This window comes from Aethina tumida, chromosome 3 (assembly GCF_024364675.1).
Source record: "Aethina tumida isolate Nest 87 chromosome 3, icAetTumi1.1, whole genome shotgun sequence".
Lineage (NCBI taxonomy): Eukaryota > Metazoa > Arthropoda > Insecta > Coleoptera > Nitidulidae > Aethina > Aethina tumida.
The window spans coordinates 2,786,587-2,803,252 of record NC_065437.1 but is presented as its reverse complement, the minus strand read 5'-3'; the positions used below and the strand labels follow the sequence as shown (position 1 = coordinate 2,803,252).

The following is a 16,666-nucleotide window of genomic DNA, read 5'->3' as shown; positions in this document are numbered from 1 at the left end:
TGTTTTTCCTTCTGCAACAGCACAAAAGCCAATTATTACCATTATAAAAGGAAAAATTGGTGAAACAGTAAATTTAATAGAATATGCTAATAATACCTAGTTAGTAATACCAATGATATCATGTTTGTGTAGGCAATTACAGTACTTAGAACAAAGGTGTAGGAAGTATTTCCTTATGATCTTGATCGAGGATTTTAATGCAGCACAGTCAGTAAGTAAGTGACTTCTACATAACAGATGCTTGAAGATTTCCTTATTAGCCCAAACCTAAAATGGTAACAATTCGTTCACATTTTTTAATCATTATGAGTCAAAATCAGTCCCATTATTATTGGTCCCAATATCCATTTGTGTGTTTAAGGTAAAGCTATAGTGTAGTAGCAACAATTTCTATTATATTTGCACACTGGTAATGACATACAATATTGAATATTAAATAATTATCGTCCAAGGTTGAAATGATACCTTTAGTAAACTAATTGCTTACAAGATAAATGAGTCTGTAAGAATATATCCAGTGGTGGCACCATTAAATTTTATTTTTACTGCAAAATCCTTCGATTAAAACATAAAATAGCTTTTCTATTATGTTTAATTGCATTAAAGACTTCGATTCGGTTCGTTGTGAAGCCATTAAGGATTCGTAAAAGCTGGCCAATAAATGGATGAGTTAGAGATTGTACAAATGTAGTGGAACAGCGTCTGGAAGTCGAGCTATTTTCGTAATGGCAGTGGCAACGGACCAAAATAGCCGGACAGTTGTTTGCCATCGACACCGGATGAAATTACAATTACCGCAATTAAATTGTTTTAGAGAATAATTATGCGACATTTCTTTTATAAATAAAATTTTGGCACACTCAATCACTCTAATTAAACTAGGACTCTTTGAAGTTTATTTGTATGAACTTCAGAAAGATATTAAATTTAAACATATTTATACAATTATTATTATTATTATATATGATGATAAAAAATAGCATTATTATAAATGAAATATATTTTTGTAAGACTAATAAATTAGAAAAATGTAAAATAGTAACATTTTAATTAATATTACTTCTTATATATATGAAGAATTAATAAATTTAAAATTGTATGTGTATAACCGTAGGCAACCCAGAATATGCACGTGTACACAATCATATAGCCTCACATTAGCTCTACAAATAACCTCTGTGTCAAGTACATCGGGGAATCACATATGTTATGAGTAGACAGAGCCAATTGATGCTTGATAATCAGTTGTGTGGGTTGCAGAATGAAGTGTATCATCAAGTAAATGGATTTTATTTTATACTCCGATTAAGTTGTGATTTGATAATGAGATTTCGTTCTGTTTCATTTCATAATGCACCTCCCTTATCTTTTTCTATCGTCCACCTCTTCTTCATAAATTTGCTCAATTGATTTCTCCTGATCCCGTAACTGTTGTTCTTGGTCTCTTTCCCTAATTCTAAAAGTTGTAGTAACTCCATTGGCTATCATACTTTTCTCTACTTTAAAATATTATGAGAATTAGGGATAGTTCTACATCACTAACACTAGTACTACTATTAGAGGTAGTACTGTTACTATATGTACTAGTGAAATACGAAATAATAATTTAACTATTATATTAGAGATAGTTAAAAAGGCTTAAAATAACTGCACTATGTAATAAATGGTTTATTTAAGCCATATATTATTACTGAAAGTTACTTAAGCAACCCTTGCATACAATAAATGAAGTTGTGGAACAGGTCCACCCTAATAGACTGCTCAAAATATCCAAACGTTAACTGATAAGCCTGAGTGGCGTCACGTGTCTTGTCGGTCATATACATCAAAATGAGGTGTTTGTCGGTTTTAGCCAACTTAAGATGAGCATCCTTACATGTGTTCAACTTTTTTTCTACTTTTTCTGGAGTAAGTTTCTTGTCTTCGCAGGCTTTTTGCAGTTTGACGCAGAGATCGTCGTACTTTCTAAAATTTTTAATATTAAAGTGAAATATTAATTTGAAAAACTACATACTTGATTTCGGTCTCCAATTCGTAACACCAGCAGTGGACTGCAAATAAATACAATAAAAATGGTTTGTAAGAATTTCTGTAAGACTCACCCAACAACAAAAAGAAAATGAAACATTTAACAGCCATGTTGCCTGTAATGGTCAAGAACTGAAACCAGCAGTTTTATATGTTTTTCAGAAGTAATTAACTGATTAATTTAAAAAACTATATAGTCGTTAACAGATATTTAATAACGAAATACCTAATTAAAAAACCATTACAATTAAACTTTAAAAAGATATTGAATGTTCTATAAAGGTACAACCATACCAATTAAAATTCAAAAATAAAAAATTATAACAAGGAATTACTGAATGTTATTTAATTATCCAAAATAATTGATCATTTGTTCTTTCAAAAATGAGAGATTTAAATATAAACCTGGAAAAAAATTTAATTCAAAAGTTACAATTTATTCTTAATGGGATTTATATTATTTTATTAATAATAGGAATATTTTAAATAAAATATGAAATATTTTGATTGTATTTATTTGGCCACCACTGTATATTTACTTTATTTTAATAACTACAGCCTATTGTAACAAGGAAAGTAAAATATCCCTTTTGATTATTAGAATCTTTTTACTTTTAGCTGCCAGTGTGCACCACGTTCTGTCATTGATGTAATAAAACCATTTTAAAAATCACATTTGTATTATGATTGCATTTAATTAGAGGTGGGCGTTCCTTAATTAACATTAAGATTGTAATGTGTGCTATTTCTTTGGCCACCACTGTATACTTATTATTTATATTAAATTACTATTAATATTATTAATATTATATTATGTTAGGTTATGTTAGGTTAGTTTAATTGAGAGATAAATACTATAAAATATAAACTAGTCTATAAAATTACTATTAATATTATTAATAAAATTAAAATTAATTAATTAATTGAAAGTACTATTATTATTATTAATGTTATATTTAATAATTTTTATTAATTATACCAACATACAAAAGGTTAGGTTATGTTAGGTTAGCTTAGTTTAGAAATAAATACTATAAAATATAAAGTTGTCTACAAAATTACTATTAATATTACTAATGTTATATTTATTAATTTTTATTAATTATACCAATATACAAATTGTTAGGTTATGTTAGGTTAGCTTAGTTTAGAAATAAATAAATTTAGAACACAAGTTGCCATGTTAACTCAGGTATATATTTCTACAGTATGTAATGTATTAGATTTTAATTAATTTTAACGTGTACAATCAGAAAGTGGGGTTACATTTTGCTCCCCAATGTTGTATTTTGTGAAAACTTTGACACATGAAAACAACTAGATTTATTTAATTTCAACTATATTATTATCTTTAACAATGTTAAAAGTTTATTTCTTATTAAACATGTATCCCATACAAGTTATGTAGTCGTGCAACGCTGTTTCGCCCACATAATCAAACTGCTTGAAGGTTTTGTCGAAGGCCTTATCCGTTTCAGCACCTTTCTTCGTCATCAGCTCCATCAATTCGGGTCTGAATTCGAACGTACCCACGTGCGTTCTCAAACACAGATTCTGTTGCTTTAAGATTTTATTTTCGGGCAGTTTATTTTCCTGGTGGGCCTTGTTTACTTTTGCGCACAAGGCGGCCAAGCTTTTGGCTTCTTCCTTCCACGTGTAGCACCAGCAGTTGGCTACAAGGACAATGTTACTTAAATCTAAGGAGGTATGGTAGGAATATTATGGAGCTTACCAACCACTGCTAAAATGATAAGTGTTTTGAGGAACATATTGACAGTTATGTACCAAAACTATACTGTTGGTTATTTACTTTTTAACTTTTATATGATACGCCTGAGTCATTATTTTTTAATGAGGTGCTGAAAAAATAATGTACATTTTTTACATACATATGAACATTATTTTTCAAAAATATTAAGATTATTTTAATGAATTATCAACTTAATTGTATACAATTATTTTAATGTTAGTATGGTATACATTTTGTACTTTCATGGAAGGAAAAATTTTTGTGTAAGTTAATTTAATTAACTATGATATATTAAATATTAGAATTAAGTATCATAGTGTCTTTTAGACAACTGTCTACAAAATTTTCTTGAATAAGGCTATAAAATATAATTTTGTACTTACCCTTAATACACTGAGGTTGCCAATTATTTGGGAAATGGAGAAATAAGATTAGAATTTTATAATAATAAAAAAAACTATTATATATTATATTATTTTTTTATTATATTTTTATTAATTATACCAAGATACAAAAGGTTAGGTTAGGATATGTAAGGTTAGCTTAGGTTAGAAAATAAACATACAGTAAGCTACAAAATTACAATACTATCACATTAATTGCCATTCTATATTGTATTTTTGGAAAATAATTAATAAAGCTTTCTTTGACACTGATAATATAAACTTAAAATAAATTCCAGACATTCATTAGACCAAAATAAGAAAAGTTAGGTTAGGAATAAATAGTATGACTTGCATATGTGGTGACATCTACCAATTAAAATAATTAAATAAGTTAGGTTAAGTTAGGTTAAATTTGACAAAAATTTTCCCAAGCATGTGTTACAAATAAATTCTGTGTTCCTCAAAATATTAATTTAAGACGACCGATTACATTAATTTTTTAAGCAAAACATTGCTTAAAAGTCTCATTTTTGAAAGTTGGAGTACATGAGGGCACATATTGGTCTGAAGAAGTAGTATTTGTATGTATTTACAACTTTTACAGACCAATATGTGGCTTTATGTATACCAATTTTCAAAAATGTTACAAGAAAATTTGTAATTCGGAGAATATGGTCTTTAGAGGAATTATTCAGGGGTGAAAACTGAAAATTTTGATATCTAGTTAATCTACTGGAATTTTAAATTTTACCAGAAGGAATGTTCTTGATGTTATCCTTGAAAGTTGTCCTTAATGTAATCGAGAAGGGTCAGAGAATGGCATTGGATGTCTTCTTCCAGCAACTGTGACTGGTCTTGCCCTTATAATTCATTCATTAGACAAATCCATAACTTGTAAATCTTAGTAAATGTTGTTATTTGATCTTCCTCCACTGTTTCACTAATAAAGAGGAGTCACATGAAATAAGTGATTTAGATGATTTTGACGCATGTTGCAAAGGGGTATATTCTTCTCATCACTCACAAGCGTTTCTATACAACATTTACACGTTTTAGGGTTCTTGATTACCGTTTATTTTATATTCTAAAATAGCAAATCTGGTTTCTCAGCCAACATTTTGAGTTAATTGCATCATCAGGTCTTCGATGTTTCTGTTTTCTCTTTCATTTTTATCTATTAATAACTTAAATTTATTAATAGGCAATAATGAAATTCAAAAACAGAAAAATGAAAAGCCTGAGTTAGGAATCCTCCGGTCCAACCAGATTGATATCCACCTAATTATTTGTATCAGGAAATCAAAAACCCCAAAACTGCAAAAACGTTGTATAGAACTGCTTGCAAACGACGACAAAGATATACACCTGAACAACAAACATCAAAATCATTTAAATCAGATATTCCCATTCTTGGTGGCTTCAGGAGTCTGGTTTGTGAAATATCAAGTTTCATTTCAACTGGATTGTCTTGATTTTCATGTTCCAATTCCTGTGCTACATCTGTATCCATTTTTATAAACCCATTTGGATTATAACTGGAAAGTAATTGTAAATTAAAACATTAAAAATTGAATCTTAATTAAATACCTTTAAATAAAGTTCATCCTCCACTGTAAGCATGTTGATGCTAACACCTTTGCCCCCAAGTGGTACTACTTTCATTGTATGAGGTACTTCTCATGATTAAGGTGGATTGTCGACTGATTTCTGAACGGTAAAAGTTTGTAATCTTATTTTAGTTTACATGGTTACCAAATATTGTTTCCCAGCCTTCTTATCCAATTTAATTTTGAAGGTTGCTATGGTTTTATGTAGGTACTACCAAATTCTCAAAGCTATTGACTTCTTCCTTTGTTTCACACTAAGCCACCTACTATTCTTTCTTCAAACTCTTAATATTTTGATATTAGACCATTGATACTTCATAAATAATGATCATTGAACCAACTCTTGAGTACCACTAGACAGCATCGACTAATACCTGAATTGTTCTGAACTAAACTGATTCTCTATACAATTAAGGAACGTTTCTATGGCTACCTTATGTTTTTCTCAGCCTTCTTGTATAATTTTCCAGGTTATGTTTGTGTGTTGTTGCCTTTTATGTACCTTTTTTAGAAATGCTGGAAGGAAAATACTGTAAATTTGTTTTAGTAATAGAAGATTTATAATACCTTTGAATAAATATCCCCGTAATGTTTCAGTAAACCTGCTTTTCCTTCTTCAAACAATCCTCTAGATGTTAAACCGTCGATTCTTCTTAAATAATGCTCATTGGACAGCTTTGGAGTACTACCCTCCACCATCGACCAACTTCTGAGTACTTCTAAACTAAACACATATAATTATGTATATATAATTAGTAGACTGGAAGGTAAAAAAATTGTTTCAGTAATGGAATATGTGTAATACCTTTGAAGCAATCTTTCTGTGTTGTTTCAGTGAGCCAGCTTCTCTTGATGTTAGACCGATGGTCTTGTAGTACTCCCCAACATCGACCAACTACTGCTGAACTGTTCTGAACTAAACTGACTCTGTACAATAAGAATGAATTTTACTTTAGTTTCTATGGTTACCCTTTCTTTTTTTTTTTGCTCAGCCTTCTTGTAGAATTCAATTTTTCTGGTTGCTATGACAATATATAAACATTTGCATAGTTAACTCGACTAATTTCTAAATAATTTCTTCGAACTTTTGATCTATAGTGACAAAGTTTATTCTTTGATGGTAAAAGTGTGGTGTAATCCTATTAAATTTATTTGAATTCCTGTAATTTCAGAGTTAGCTCAAAGTTTACTTCCCAGTACTAATTATAATTGTTTAAATATTTCATCACATTCTATTTTTGTTGTAAACAAGTTTAATTGGTAATTGGGAAGGAAAACAATTATAAAACACATCATAAAAATTTTAATTTAAGTTTAATATCTTTAAAAAATATCATACAACAGCTGATAATAATAATTATTCTTCACAACAGTCAGAATGTTAGTAGAACTGGAGGTACTGGAGGGTAAGTTTCATTTGATTGGTTGTATTAATAATTTAGTACAGCACTTGGGACGAAGAAGGTAAGTATGAAGTTCCATTTTCAGGATCCACGTTTCCATTATTGATGGTGTAACGTTTTAGAAAGATAAAAGAAGATATTTATTAGATGGAAGAACTGTTTAGGAGTCGACTCTTGTTTTTAAATAATATTTAAGGTGTTCAATAAATTTTGAGTGGTATCCATTGTTTCATTCTGTTTGTACCCAAAATTGATTCTGGCTATTATGTGACCACATCAACTCAATATAAGAAATTAGTTTTTAACTTTTGTGTAAAGGTAAAATAAGGAAGAACTCATAAATTAATTGAAGGTGTTTATTTTCTCAACAGTCCTTCTAGGCAATAAACAAAATTATGGAAGCTATCGACTGAAATAGAAAAATCCGTTTTGAATATGGAATATGCTTCGTTAGGATTGGGGGCTTTCGTCATGTAGTACTGTATCTTTTCTTGTTTGCCATAGCTACCTATATGAGCCCCCAAACATGATTTTATTTGATTTTTAATCTGGGGTTCTCTGATTTTTCCCCTCACGTAGCCATTTTTCACATCTGCACAGGCTTTGTTAAACTTCCTAAAAAGTATTTATTTTTACTAAATATTTCAATAATGAAAGAGGAAGTACTTACTTGCCTTCTGTGTCCCAATCGTAACACAAGCAATGGGCTGCACAAAATTGTATTGAGTATCAGTATTGAGTCTCTGAAGGAATATTATGAAACTTACCAACCAATCCCAAAATGATCAACGACTTTATGTACATTTTGAATTGTTATGTACAACCACAATTGAAACCATCAGCTTTTATATGACGTTTTAGGATGATAAACGTTAATTAACATTTTAATGATGTTCTTCCAATTATTTTTATCATATTTTTATGTACCTAATTTATTTTAGTTTTCAAATAAATAAATTTAAAATAATTTTTATTGGTGGGCTAAAATAATGTCAATCAAATATAAATGAGTAGAAGAGATTGAAAATTTTGCTTTATTAAATAGTTTATTATACTTTATTTACAAGAACACTTATTATGACAAATCAATGAAACTTATCAACTAAAATTACATCAAAACATGGATAAACATGTTTATTTAACTAAACAACTGCTTGTGTCCTGAAAATATCAATACTAAAGTATATTTTATTGTCGTACCTAGTTTCAAACTCCATTGAAACTTCCCTGGGTACTACCCAGTAGTTGTCAGATTGAGTTTCTGAATAATTATGACATACACCAACTGAGGCAAACAAAGGGTTGTCTTTGTATGACAAAGTTAACTCAAAATGAAATATGTCAAAACTATCTTGTTCAAACAAGGAATATAAATACATCTTAATGACTTTTGTTGTTTTGTCTACAATAACAGTAAGGACAAAAAATTCGTCAAACTTTTTGATGACCGTCCTCCAATGTGAATCCTTTTTGAAGTTGATTACTTTGCTGAAATTCCCATAGAATATACCTTGATCAGCATGGTACCCCACCAAATGCTTCTCCATTTCACTCTTAGTCCTCTCAACGTTGCACGCATACATGGGGCACGACTGTACAGCATAGTCACACCCCAGATGGTGCTGCTTCAGCTGCGACCCCTTGACCACCTTCTTACACCCCATAGCCTCGTACTTGCAGGGGAAACTCAACCGGGCACAAATATCCTCCAATTTCAAGTTCCTGGTCTCAGAATGGGGGCTCTTGCACACCGGACAGCTCGGAAACCTGTCGAAACAGGTCCTGCACATGTTGTGGCCCAGCTGGCACGTCCTGATCGGCGGCGTGAAGTGGTCCGAGCAACCGGCACACTGGACGGCGAAAGGGCACTCCCGGTAGTGTTGCTTCAGGGCCGAGCCTTTGATCAGCTTGTCGCAACCTATGAAGCGGTACTTGCAGGGGAAGTTCAGCTGGGCGCACATTTTCTCCAGCATCAGGTTCCTGGCTTTGGATTGGGGTACGTGGCACACGGGGCACTGTGGAAGCCTGTCGGAACAGGCGTCGCACATGCTGTGGCCCACGGGGCAAATCCTTATGGGTGGTGTGAAGTAGTTTGAGCAGCTGGGGCACATCAGGTCGGACAGAAGTGAATAGTTCAGACCTCCAAGCATTGTGTATGTGGTAAGTGGACTCGATTTAGGGCGAATGACAAACTCAAAACGCCTTCGAGTCCTTAAGTATTCTAACACAGGTATTTGAAAGTTATCAACACAAAATAAAGATGAATAATATATTAAATTTTATGGAAAGGCCAGTCATTCAGTTCAAATGAGTACCTAGAACGGATTAATTGTTATGAGAGAAATTAAATTTATAGGAGGGTTTACCACCTTTCAGAAGACAATTAATTTTACTGTTAATATTCAAAACAAAAATATTTACAATTCTCATGTTTTACAATACTTTTTGATCTGAGTTGTGTTATATTTAGAACTATTTGTATTGTGAACATTTTGGTTAGAGGCTTCAGCTTTAGAATAAATTTTAATATCATCAATAATTAATTTTATTTATTTAGGATTTAGGTCATTAATGCTTGACAAAAACACAATGGGCCTGAGTATTTATCCCTGTGGAACTCCAGTCTGAATTTACTTTTTAAAAATAAGGAAAAAATTGTTTGTTATGTGTGTTAAGTTGTGTCATTCACTTTTATTTCCTTTGTCTTTGTAAATTGGTTCTATTTCTTCCTATTTTAATTCTACTGAAAAGTGTCCATCCTGACACTGATTGAGAACATTTTAATTCATTAGCATAAATAATTTCTACAATAATTTTCATGTATCTTTTAGATTTAATTATATAATTTTAATAATTGTTTTTTTTTTGGAAAGTAGTATAGCTACATATAGGTCATTAATGCATAGTATAAACAAAACGGGTTCAAGTATTTACCCCTGTGGAACTCCAATCTGAATTTGCTTTTTAAGGGTAAGGAAAGAATTGTTATGAGTTGTCACATTCACTTCTTTTCTTTTGCCTTATAAATTGGTTTGGTAATTTTCCTATGCTAATTCTAATGAAAAGTATCCATCTTGGTATTGATTGACATTTTAATTCAGTCACCACAGATATTTTTTACAATAATTTTTATGTATCATTTATATTTACTTACTTAATGTTAATAATAACTGGGGTTTTCTTGGAAAGTAGTATAGCTACTCATAAATTAATTGGATATGAATATTAAATAAGACTAATTAAAAAAAAGCATCATTAATACTTCAATTTCAGTTTATTATTAAATGTTATATCACTACAATCTTGCCTATTTGTTTCCCTTTGTAAGTATTTTAATATTACTCTTTAAAAAATTATAATATTTTTACTAATTACTGACATATCATTCATTATTAATATTTGTACTTAATAATAAATAATTAGATCGTCATATTTGTGCAGTGGTAGCCATCTTTTTATAATTAATTATGGTCGTTTCAAAGTTCTGAATTTCAATGTGGCAAATTTTAGTGAATTATACATTTATGAGTGTAAAGTAAATTTTATTATCACCAATAATTACATGATATGTTCAGAAAATAATAAAGCAATTAAAATTAAATATTAACCTTTTAAATTTTAAGCTAAACTGATTGCTAGTTTTAGGTTAGGTCAAGATTTCTCAAAGTTTGACGTCTATTTCTATTTCGAAAGATGAATATTTCAGTTTGATTTATTGATTTTGTTTTTTCTTTTACATTTTACATTAAAGCTGAATCACAACTGAAGCATATGTGTCAGTACCTAGGATTTAGGTCATTAATACATGGTACAAACAAACTGGGTCCGAGTATTTGTCCCTGTGGAACTCCAGTCAGAATTTACTTTTCAAAAGCAAGGAAACAATTGTTACAGGCCTCTAGTTGTCCTTTGTCTTTGAAAATAGATTTTATATTTTTCTATTTTAATTCTACTGAAGAGCATCCATCTTGAAAATATTTATCCAAAGTAATTTAAATTGGCCTCTATTTCAGTATCAATTAGTATCATAGTTTCAATTAAGATGTCGCAGGTTGTCATATTTTGTATCCTTTTAAAGCTTGTTAATGTCAATTGCTGAAAATTTTTGAAATACCATTATTTGATGTTCTTGATTATTATATTTTGACTCTATTGTTGAAGTTAGCTTCATCTTTCATAAATTTAGTTACAGTCCTCATTATTGATTCACTTGTAAATGGTATTTAGTTAATTCAATTGGTATTTTGGTACTTTTATTTCCCAATTTTATGTGTGTTGTAATTTTTAAGTATTTCTAATTTTTTTTAAATAATTCATGAAGTCATAATCCAAGGACGAAGATATATAATATTATCCCTCCTTGAATTTTCCATTATTATACCCCATAATTTCAATAAATATTTTGAAGATGGTTATAATCGATTATTATGGATATATTATTACAATTATCCCTACATGGTTAAAGTATTATATTTTTCTTATTTATTTTTAAATACATTAATTAAACGTCGTAATTAAAGTTGTGTTCATTAAAAATACTTTTTGTTATTTCTGATATCGTTAACAATTAATAACGAGCTTTTTAATTGTCCTATAATATTTCTTACAAAAATAATAAAATAGAAAATACATATTAAAAACATCATTTAAATTTATCATCGTTAAGTACCATATAAAAGCTGCAAGTTACATTTCCACTTCATAACAGTCAAAATGTTTATAAAGTCGTTGATTATCTTGGGGTTGGTTGGTAAGTTTTACAATATTTTCGTCCACACACTGACATGTCTACTTATGTATATTTTATGTAGCCCAGAGCTTCTGTTACGATTGGAATACAGAAGGAAAGTAAGTATTTCCATTTTTATTATTAACATTTTCATTAAAATATATTTAAATAACTTTCAGGAAATTCAATGCAATGTGTGCGAACGTCAAAAAGGCTTTTTTGGCAGAAAAACTTACAAAATCTCAGATTAGTAGCAAAGTGAATACCTGTTTGGGACCTCATATAGGTGAATACAGCGCTGCAGGCGACATAATGAGATGCACGACAGAGGATTACAACACAGACTACGCATACGCCAACATATTCCAACGTAACCTTTATCTTCAGGCTGAAGGCTTTCACAATTTTATTTACTGTATGGAAGGGTTGTTGAGATGATTGTTTCCCATTGATTAAATACATTGTTTCACAACCGTGTGCATTTTAATTTACCTATTTATTTCCATAAAAATTAATATAAAAAGTGAGCTACTACTTGTAACTACACTGACACGTTGAAAGTAGCTTTGTGGGAATTGAATTGTAATAAATTGGTCGTCCAGGTTCCTTCGTCGAACATTCAGAACGAAAAAATAAATAGTTGTTTATGAAAATAAGATGAGGAAGCTATGAAAGATTATCAGGGATTCAAAGGAAGCCTCAGAAAGTTCCTCCTCATCCATCATATAGTCCTGATATTTCCCCAGGTGATAGTTACTTATTTTTGCCTTCATTTAATGGTTCAATGTTGAGAGGTTGATCTTTTTGTCAATTTCACAAGCCAGGAATTTGTCTTCTGAAAGAGATTTTGGACAATGAAAAACTAAGAATTAGCCAGGAGCAGCATAACCTATTATTACCTATACTAAAGCATCACAAACTTCAACACCATGTTTTCCTGTTTCTATATTTTATCATACAAAAATTAGTAATGAGCAATCAGTTCTAAAAAATTATTAAAAAATTCCCAATATTAAGAATAGTAATTAGTATTAATATTAAATTAATAAAATTCAAGAAAAGCTTAAAAGCAACTTTATTTACTTACTTTTATGGACTTCCTTGAAGGTTGCATCAAAGATTAAATATGTTTGTATTATTTATTAATATATTAATGTATTTAATCTTTGGTTGCACCCAAAAATCTCACTCACTAATTCTAAACAACATTTACTTGTTGGTAACATGTTACAGAATCATTTTAAACTGACTGAAATGAGTAACTGAAAACATTATCTCAAGACCATTAACAAAGATACAATATCTGGACATCAAAGATATTTGTATAGAAATAGTTTAGGAAATTGATTGTGTGGTAAGACTATACTTATTGGCCAATATCTTCACTTCTGCTGTATTCAGTCAATTAATAAGGTAACTAAAAATTTATTTAACAACGAATAACGACGTTGAACTGGAATTTAATTGACATACAACATAATATATGTCCATTTTATCATCAGCTAGTATTAGCTTTTTAATTACACAACAACATACTGACCAATTGAAGAATAATTTTTAAGGAGGGATTTCAAGAAACAAAATATACTTTTCTTGTACAAGTATTTTATTCAAAATTAATATTCAAAACACCAAAATAGTTAAAAATAAATAACTGATTGATCATCAGTTGGTGTCCTGAAAATAGCAGCAGTGAAATAAATTTTATTGTCATACTTAGCTTTGAATTCAAGTGCAACTTCCTTAGGAATTACACAGTAACTATCATTTAAGTCGAAATGATATGTGACAAAATTATCTAGTTCATACAACAAATTTAAGTACGTTTTAATAACTGTATAAATTGGCTGTATTTTGAAATTGTATTGAAAAGATTCCATCCTGACAATAATTACTCAAAATAATTGAAATAAATCTAAACAACATTGACATGTTGGTAACATGTTATAATATCATTTTAATTTGCCTGAAATAAGTAACTGCACATCAAAGGCCTTAAAAAAATTTGCCTATTTGTTTCCCTTTATAAGTATTTTGATATTACTCTCTAAAAAATCATAATATTTCTACTAATTACTGACATATCATTCATTATCAACATTTGTACTTATAATAAATAATTAGATCGCCATATTTCTACAGTGGGTGCCACCTTTTTATAATTTTCATGTATCTTTTAGATTTACTTACATAATGTTAATAATAATTGTTTTTTTTTGGAAAGTAGTATAGCTACATATAGGTCATTAATGCATAATATAAACAAAACGGGTCCAAGTATTTACCCCTGTGGAACTCCAGTCTGAATTTGTTTTTAAGGGTAACGAAAGAATTGTTATGAATTGTCACATTCACTTCTTTTCTTTTGCCTCATAAATTGGTTTGGTATTTTTTCCTATGCTAATTCTAATGAAAAGTATCCATCTTGGTACTGATTGACATTTTAATTCAGTCACCATAGATATTTTTTACAATAGTTTTTATGTATCATTTAGATTTACTTACTTAATGTTAATAATAACTGGGGTTTTCTTGGAAAGTAGTATAGCTACTCATAAATTAATTGGATATGAATATTAAATAAGACTAATTAAAAAAAAAGCATCATTAATACTTCAATTTCAGTTTATTATTAAATGTTATATCACTACAATCTTGCCTATTTGTTTCCCTTTGTAAGTATTTTAATAGTACTCTTTAAAAAATTATAATATTTTTACTAATTACTGACATATCATTTATTATTAACATTTGTACTTAATAATAAATAATTAGATCGTCATATTTGTATAGTGGGTGCCATCTTTTTATAATTAATTATGGTCGTTTCAAAGTTCTGAATTTCAATGTGGCAAATTTGAGTGAATTATACATTTATGAGTGTAAAGTAAATTTTATTATCACCAATAATTACATGATATGTTCAGAAAATAATAAAGCAATTAAAATTAAATATTAACCTTTTAAATTTTAAGCTAAACTGATTGCTAGTTTTAGGTTAGGTCAAGAAATCTCAAAGTTTGACGTCCATTTCTATTTCCAAAGATGAATATTTCAGTTTTTAATTATTGATTTTGTTTTTTCTTTTACATTTTGCATTAAAGCTGAATCACAACTGAAGCATATGTGTTAGTACCTAGGATTTAGGTCATTAATACATGGTAAAAACAAAATGGGTCCGAGTATTTGTCCTTGTGGAACTCCAGCCAGAATTTACTTTTCAAAAGTAAGGAAACAATTGTTACAGGCCTCTAGTTGTCCTTTGTCTTTGAAAATAGATTGTATATTTTTCTATTTTAATTCTACTGAAGAGCATCCATTTTGAAAATATTTATCCAAAGTAATTTAAATTGGCCTCTACTTCAGTATCAATTAGTATCATAGTTTCAATTAAGATTCCGCAGGTTGTCATATTTTGTATCCTTTTAAAGCTTGTTAATGTCAATTGCTGAAAGTTTTTGTAATACCTTTATTTGATGTTCCTGATTTTTATATTTTGACTTTATTCTTGAAGTTAGCTTCATCTTTCATAAATTTAGTTACAGTCCTCATTATTGATTCACTTGTAAATGGTATTTAGTTAATTCAATTGGTATTTTGGTACTTTTATTTCCCAATTTTATGTGTGTTGTAATTTTTAAGTATTTCTAATTTTTTTTTAAATAATTCATGAAGTCATAATCCATAAGGACGAAGATATAAAATATTATCCCTCCTTGAATTTTCCATTATTATACCCCATAATTTCAATAAATATTTTGAAGATGGTTATAATCGATTATTATGGATATATTATTACAATTATCCCTACATGGTTAAAGTATTATATTTTTCTTATTTATTTTCAAATACATTAATTAGACGTCGTAATTAAAGTTGTGTTCGTTAAAAATACTTTTTGTTATTTCTGATATCGTTAACAATTAATAACGAGCTTTTTAATTGTCCTATAATGTTTCTTACAAAAATAATAAAATAGAAAATACATATTAAAAACATCATTAAAATTTATCTTCGTTAAGAACCATATAAAAGCAGCAAGTTACACTTTACTTTATAACAGTCAAAATGTTTATAAAGTCGTTGATTATCTTGGGGTTGGTTGGTAAGTTTTACAATATTTTCATTCACACACCGACATGTATGTACTTATGTATATTTTATGTAGCCCAGTGCTTCTGTTACGATTGGAGTACAGATGGAAAGTAAGTATTTCCATTTTTATTATTAACATTTTCATTAAAATATATTTAAATAACTTTCAGGAGATTCAATACGATGTGTGCGAACGTCAAAAAGGCATTTTTGGCCGATAAGCTTACTAAATCTCAGATTAAGAGCAGAACGAATACCTGTTTGGGAGCTCACTTAAACGACTACACTTCTGAAGACGATATAGTGAGATACACGACAGAAGATTACAACACAGACAACGCCTACAAGGACATATTCCAACGTAACGTTTTTCTTCAGGCCGAAGGCTTTCACAATTTTATTTACTGTATGGAAGGATTGTTGAGATAATTGTGTTTCCCACTAATTAAATACATTGTTTCATAACTGTGAGCATATTTATTTACCTGTTTGTTTCCATAAAAATTAATAAAAAAGTGAGCTACTACTTGTAACTACACTGACACTTTGAAAACAGATTTGAATTTAATGGTTCAGTGCTGAAAAAGACGAAAAAATAAATAGTTGTTGATGAAAATCACATGAGGAAGCTGTAAAAGATTATCAGGGTCTAATGTGGCCATTACTTA

The 16,666-nt window shown here is 29.4% G+C and overlaps 5 protein-coding genes and 1 long non-coding RNA gene across 8 annotated transcripts; 1 reads left to right on the top strand and 5 right to left on the bottom strand.

The window, feature by feature from the left end:
* Positions 1-1,655: 1,655 nt before the first annotated feature.
* Positions 1,656-2,152, bottom strand: LOC109601095 (uncharacterized). The gene is made up of 3 exons (XM_020017315.2): positions 2,103-2,152; positions 2,015-2,051; positions 1,656-1,965 (listed from the first exon to the last, which is right to left on the bottom strand). The coding sequence occupies exons 1-3, from the start codon at positions 2,137-2,139 to the stop codon at positions 1,698-1,700; spliced, it is 342 nt and encodes a 113-aa protein (XP_019872874.1). The 5' UTR covers positions 2,140-2,152; the 3' UTR covers positions 1,656-1,697.
* Positions 2,153-3,336: 1,184 nt separating this feature from the next.
* LOC109601093 (uncharacterized) lies at positions 3,337-3,837 on the bottom strand. The gene is made up of 2 exons (XM_020017314.2): positions 3,761-3,837; positions 3,337-3,701 (listed from the first exon to the last, which is right to left on the bottom strand). Exons 1-2 carry the CDS (start codon positions 3,795-3,797, stop codon positions 3,397-3,399), a joined length of 342 nt encoding a protein of 113 aa, XP_019872873.1. The 5' UTR covers positions 3,798-3,837; the 3' UTR covers positions 3,337-3,396.
* A 414-nt stretch (positions 3,838-4,251) lies between these two features.
* Positions 4,252-6,365, bottom strand: LOC126264935 (uncharacterized). Its single transcript, XR_007547514.1, has 2 exons — positions 5,752-6,365; positions 4,252-5,699 (listed from the first exon to the last, which is right to left on the bottom strand). It is a non-coding gene; the product is annotated as an uncharacterized LOC126264935 (long non-coding RNA).
* A 1,151-nt stretch (positions 6,366-7,516) lies between these two features.
* LOC109601109 (uncharacterized) lies at positions 7,517-8,011 on the bottom strand. The gene is made up of 3 exons (XM_020017330.2): positions 7,942-8,011; positions 7,845-7,881; positions 7,517-7,789 (listed from the first exon to the last, which is right to left on the bottom strand). Exons 1-3 carry the CDS (start codon positions 7,976-7,978, stop codon positions 7,531-7,533), a joined length of 333 nt encoding a protein of 110 aa, XP_019872889.1. The 5' UTR covers positions 7,979-8,011; the 3' UTR covers positions 7,517-7,530.
* A 305-nt stretch (positions 8,012-8,316) lies between these two features.
* Positions 8,317-9,324, bottom strand: LOC109601092 (TNF receptor-associated factor family protein DDB_G0285149). The gene has a single exon (XM_020017313.1). The coding sequence runs from the start codon at positions 9,322-9,324 to the stop codon at positions 8,317-8,319; it is 1,008 nt and encodes a 335-aa protein (XP_019872872.1).
* Positions 9,325-11,822: 2,498 nt separating this feature from the next.
* On the top strand, positions 11,823-16,464 carry LOC109601114 (uncharacterized). 3 transcript variants are annotated; one of them, XM_020017333.2, is made up of 3 exons: positions 11,823-11,924; positions 11,986-12,022; positions 12,083-12,376. In XM_020017333.2, the coding sequence occupies exons 1-3, from the start codon at positions 11,888-11,890 to the stop codon at positions 12,339-12,341; spliced, it is 333 nt and encodes a 110-aa protein (XP_019872892.1). In that variant the 5' UTR covers positions 11,823-11,887; the 3' UTR covers positions 12,342-12,376. The 3 variants fall into 3 exon arrangements, with proteins under 3 accessions (XP_019872892.1, XP_049820512.1, XP_049820511.1); XM_049964555.1 differs by lacking the exons at positions 11,986-12,022; positions 12,083-12,376 and adding exons at positions 16,072-16,108; positions 16,169-16,464 and having other exon boundaries at positions 11,882-11,924; XM_049964554.1 differs by lacking the exons at positions 11,823-11,924; positions 11,986-12,022; positions 12,083-12,376 and adding exons at positions 15,944-16,008; positions 16,072-16,108; positions 16,169-16,464.
* Positions 16,465-16,666: the final 202 nt, after the last annotated feature.

Excerpts from the sequence above, each read along its gene's own strand:
- LOC109601095 (XM_020017315.2), bottom strand. The coding sequence starts at position 2,139 with ATGGCTGTTAAATGTTTCATTTTCTTTTTGTTGTTGG. Across the intron at positions 2,052-2,102 it reads CATTTTCTTTTTGTTGTTGG|TCCACTGCTGGTGTTACGAA; the intron begins GTGAGTCTTACA and ends ATTTATTTGCAG. Across the intron at positions 1,966-2,014 it reads GAATTGGAGACCGAAATCAA|AAAGTACGACGATCTCTGCG; the intron begins GTATGTAGTTTT and ends TAAAAATTTTAG.
- LOC109601093 (XM_020017314.2), bottom strand. The coding sequence starts at position 3,797 with ATGTTCCTCAAAACACTTATCATTTTAGCAGTGGTTG. Across the intron at positions 3,702-3,760 it reads TATCATTTTAGCAGTGGTTG|CCAACTGCTGGTGCTACACG; the intron begins GTAAGCTCCATA and ends TTGTCCTTGTAG.
- LOC109601109 (XM_020017330.2), bottom strand. The coding sequence starts at position 7,978 with ATGTACATAAAGTCGTTGATCATTTTGGGATTGGTTG. Across the intron at positions 7,882-7,941 it reads GATCATTTTGGGATTGGTTG|CCCATTGCTTGTGTTACGAT; the intron begins GTAAGTTTCATA and ends AATTTTGTGCAG. Across the intron at positions 7,790-7,844 it reads GATTGGGACACAGAAGGCAA|GAAGTTTAACAAAGCCTGTG; the intron begins GTAAGTACTTCC and ends AATACTTTTTAG.
- LOC109601092 (XM_020017313.1), bottom strand. The coding sequence starts at position 9,324 with ATGCTTGGAGGTCTGAACTATTCACTTCTGTCCGACCTGATGTGCCCC.
- LOC109601114 (XM_049964555.1), top strand. The coding sequence starts at position 11,888 with ATGTTTATAAAGTCGTTGATTATCTTGGGGTTGGTTG. Across the intron at positions 11,925-16,071 it reads GATTATCTTGGGGTTGGTTG|CCCAGTGCTTCTGTTACGAT; the intron begins GTAAGTTTTACA and ends TATTTTATGTAG. Across the intron at positions 16,109-16,168 it reads GATTGGAGTACAGATGGAAA|GAGATTCAATACGATGTGTG; the intron begins GTAAGTATTTCC and ends AATAACTTTCAG.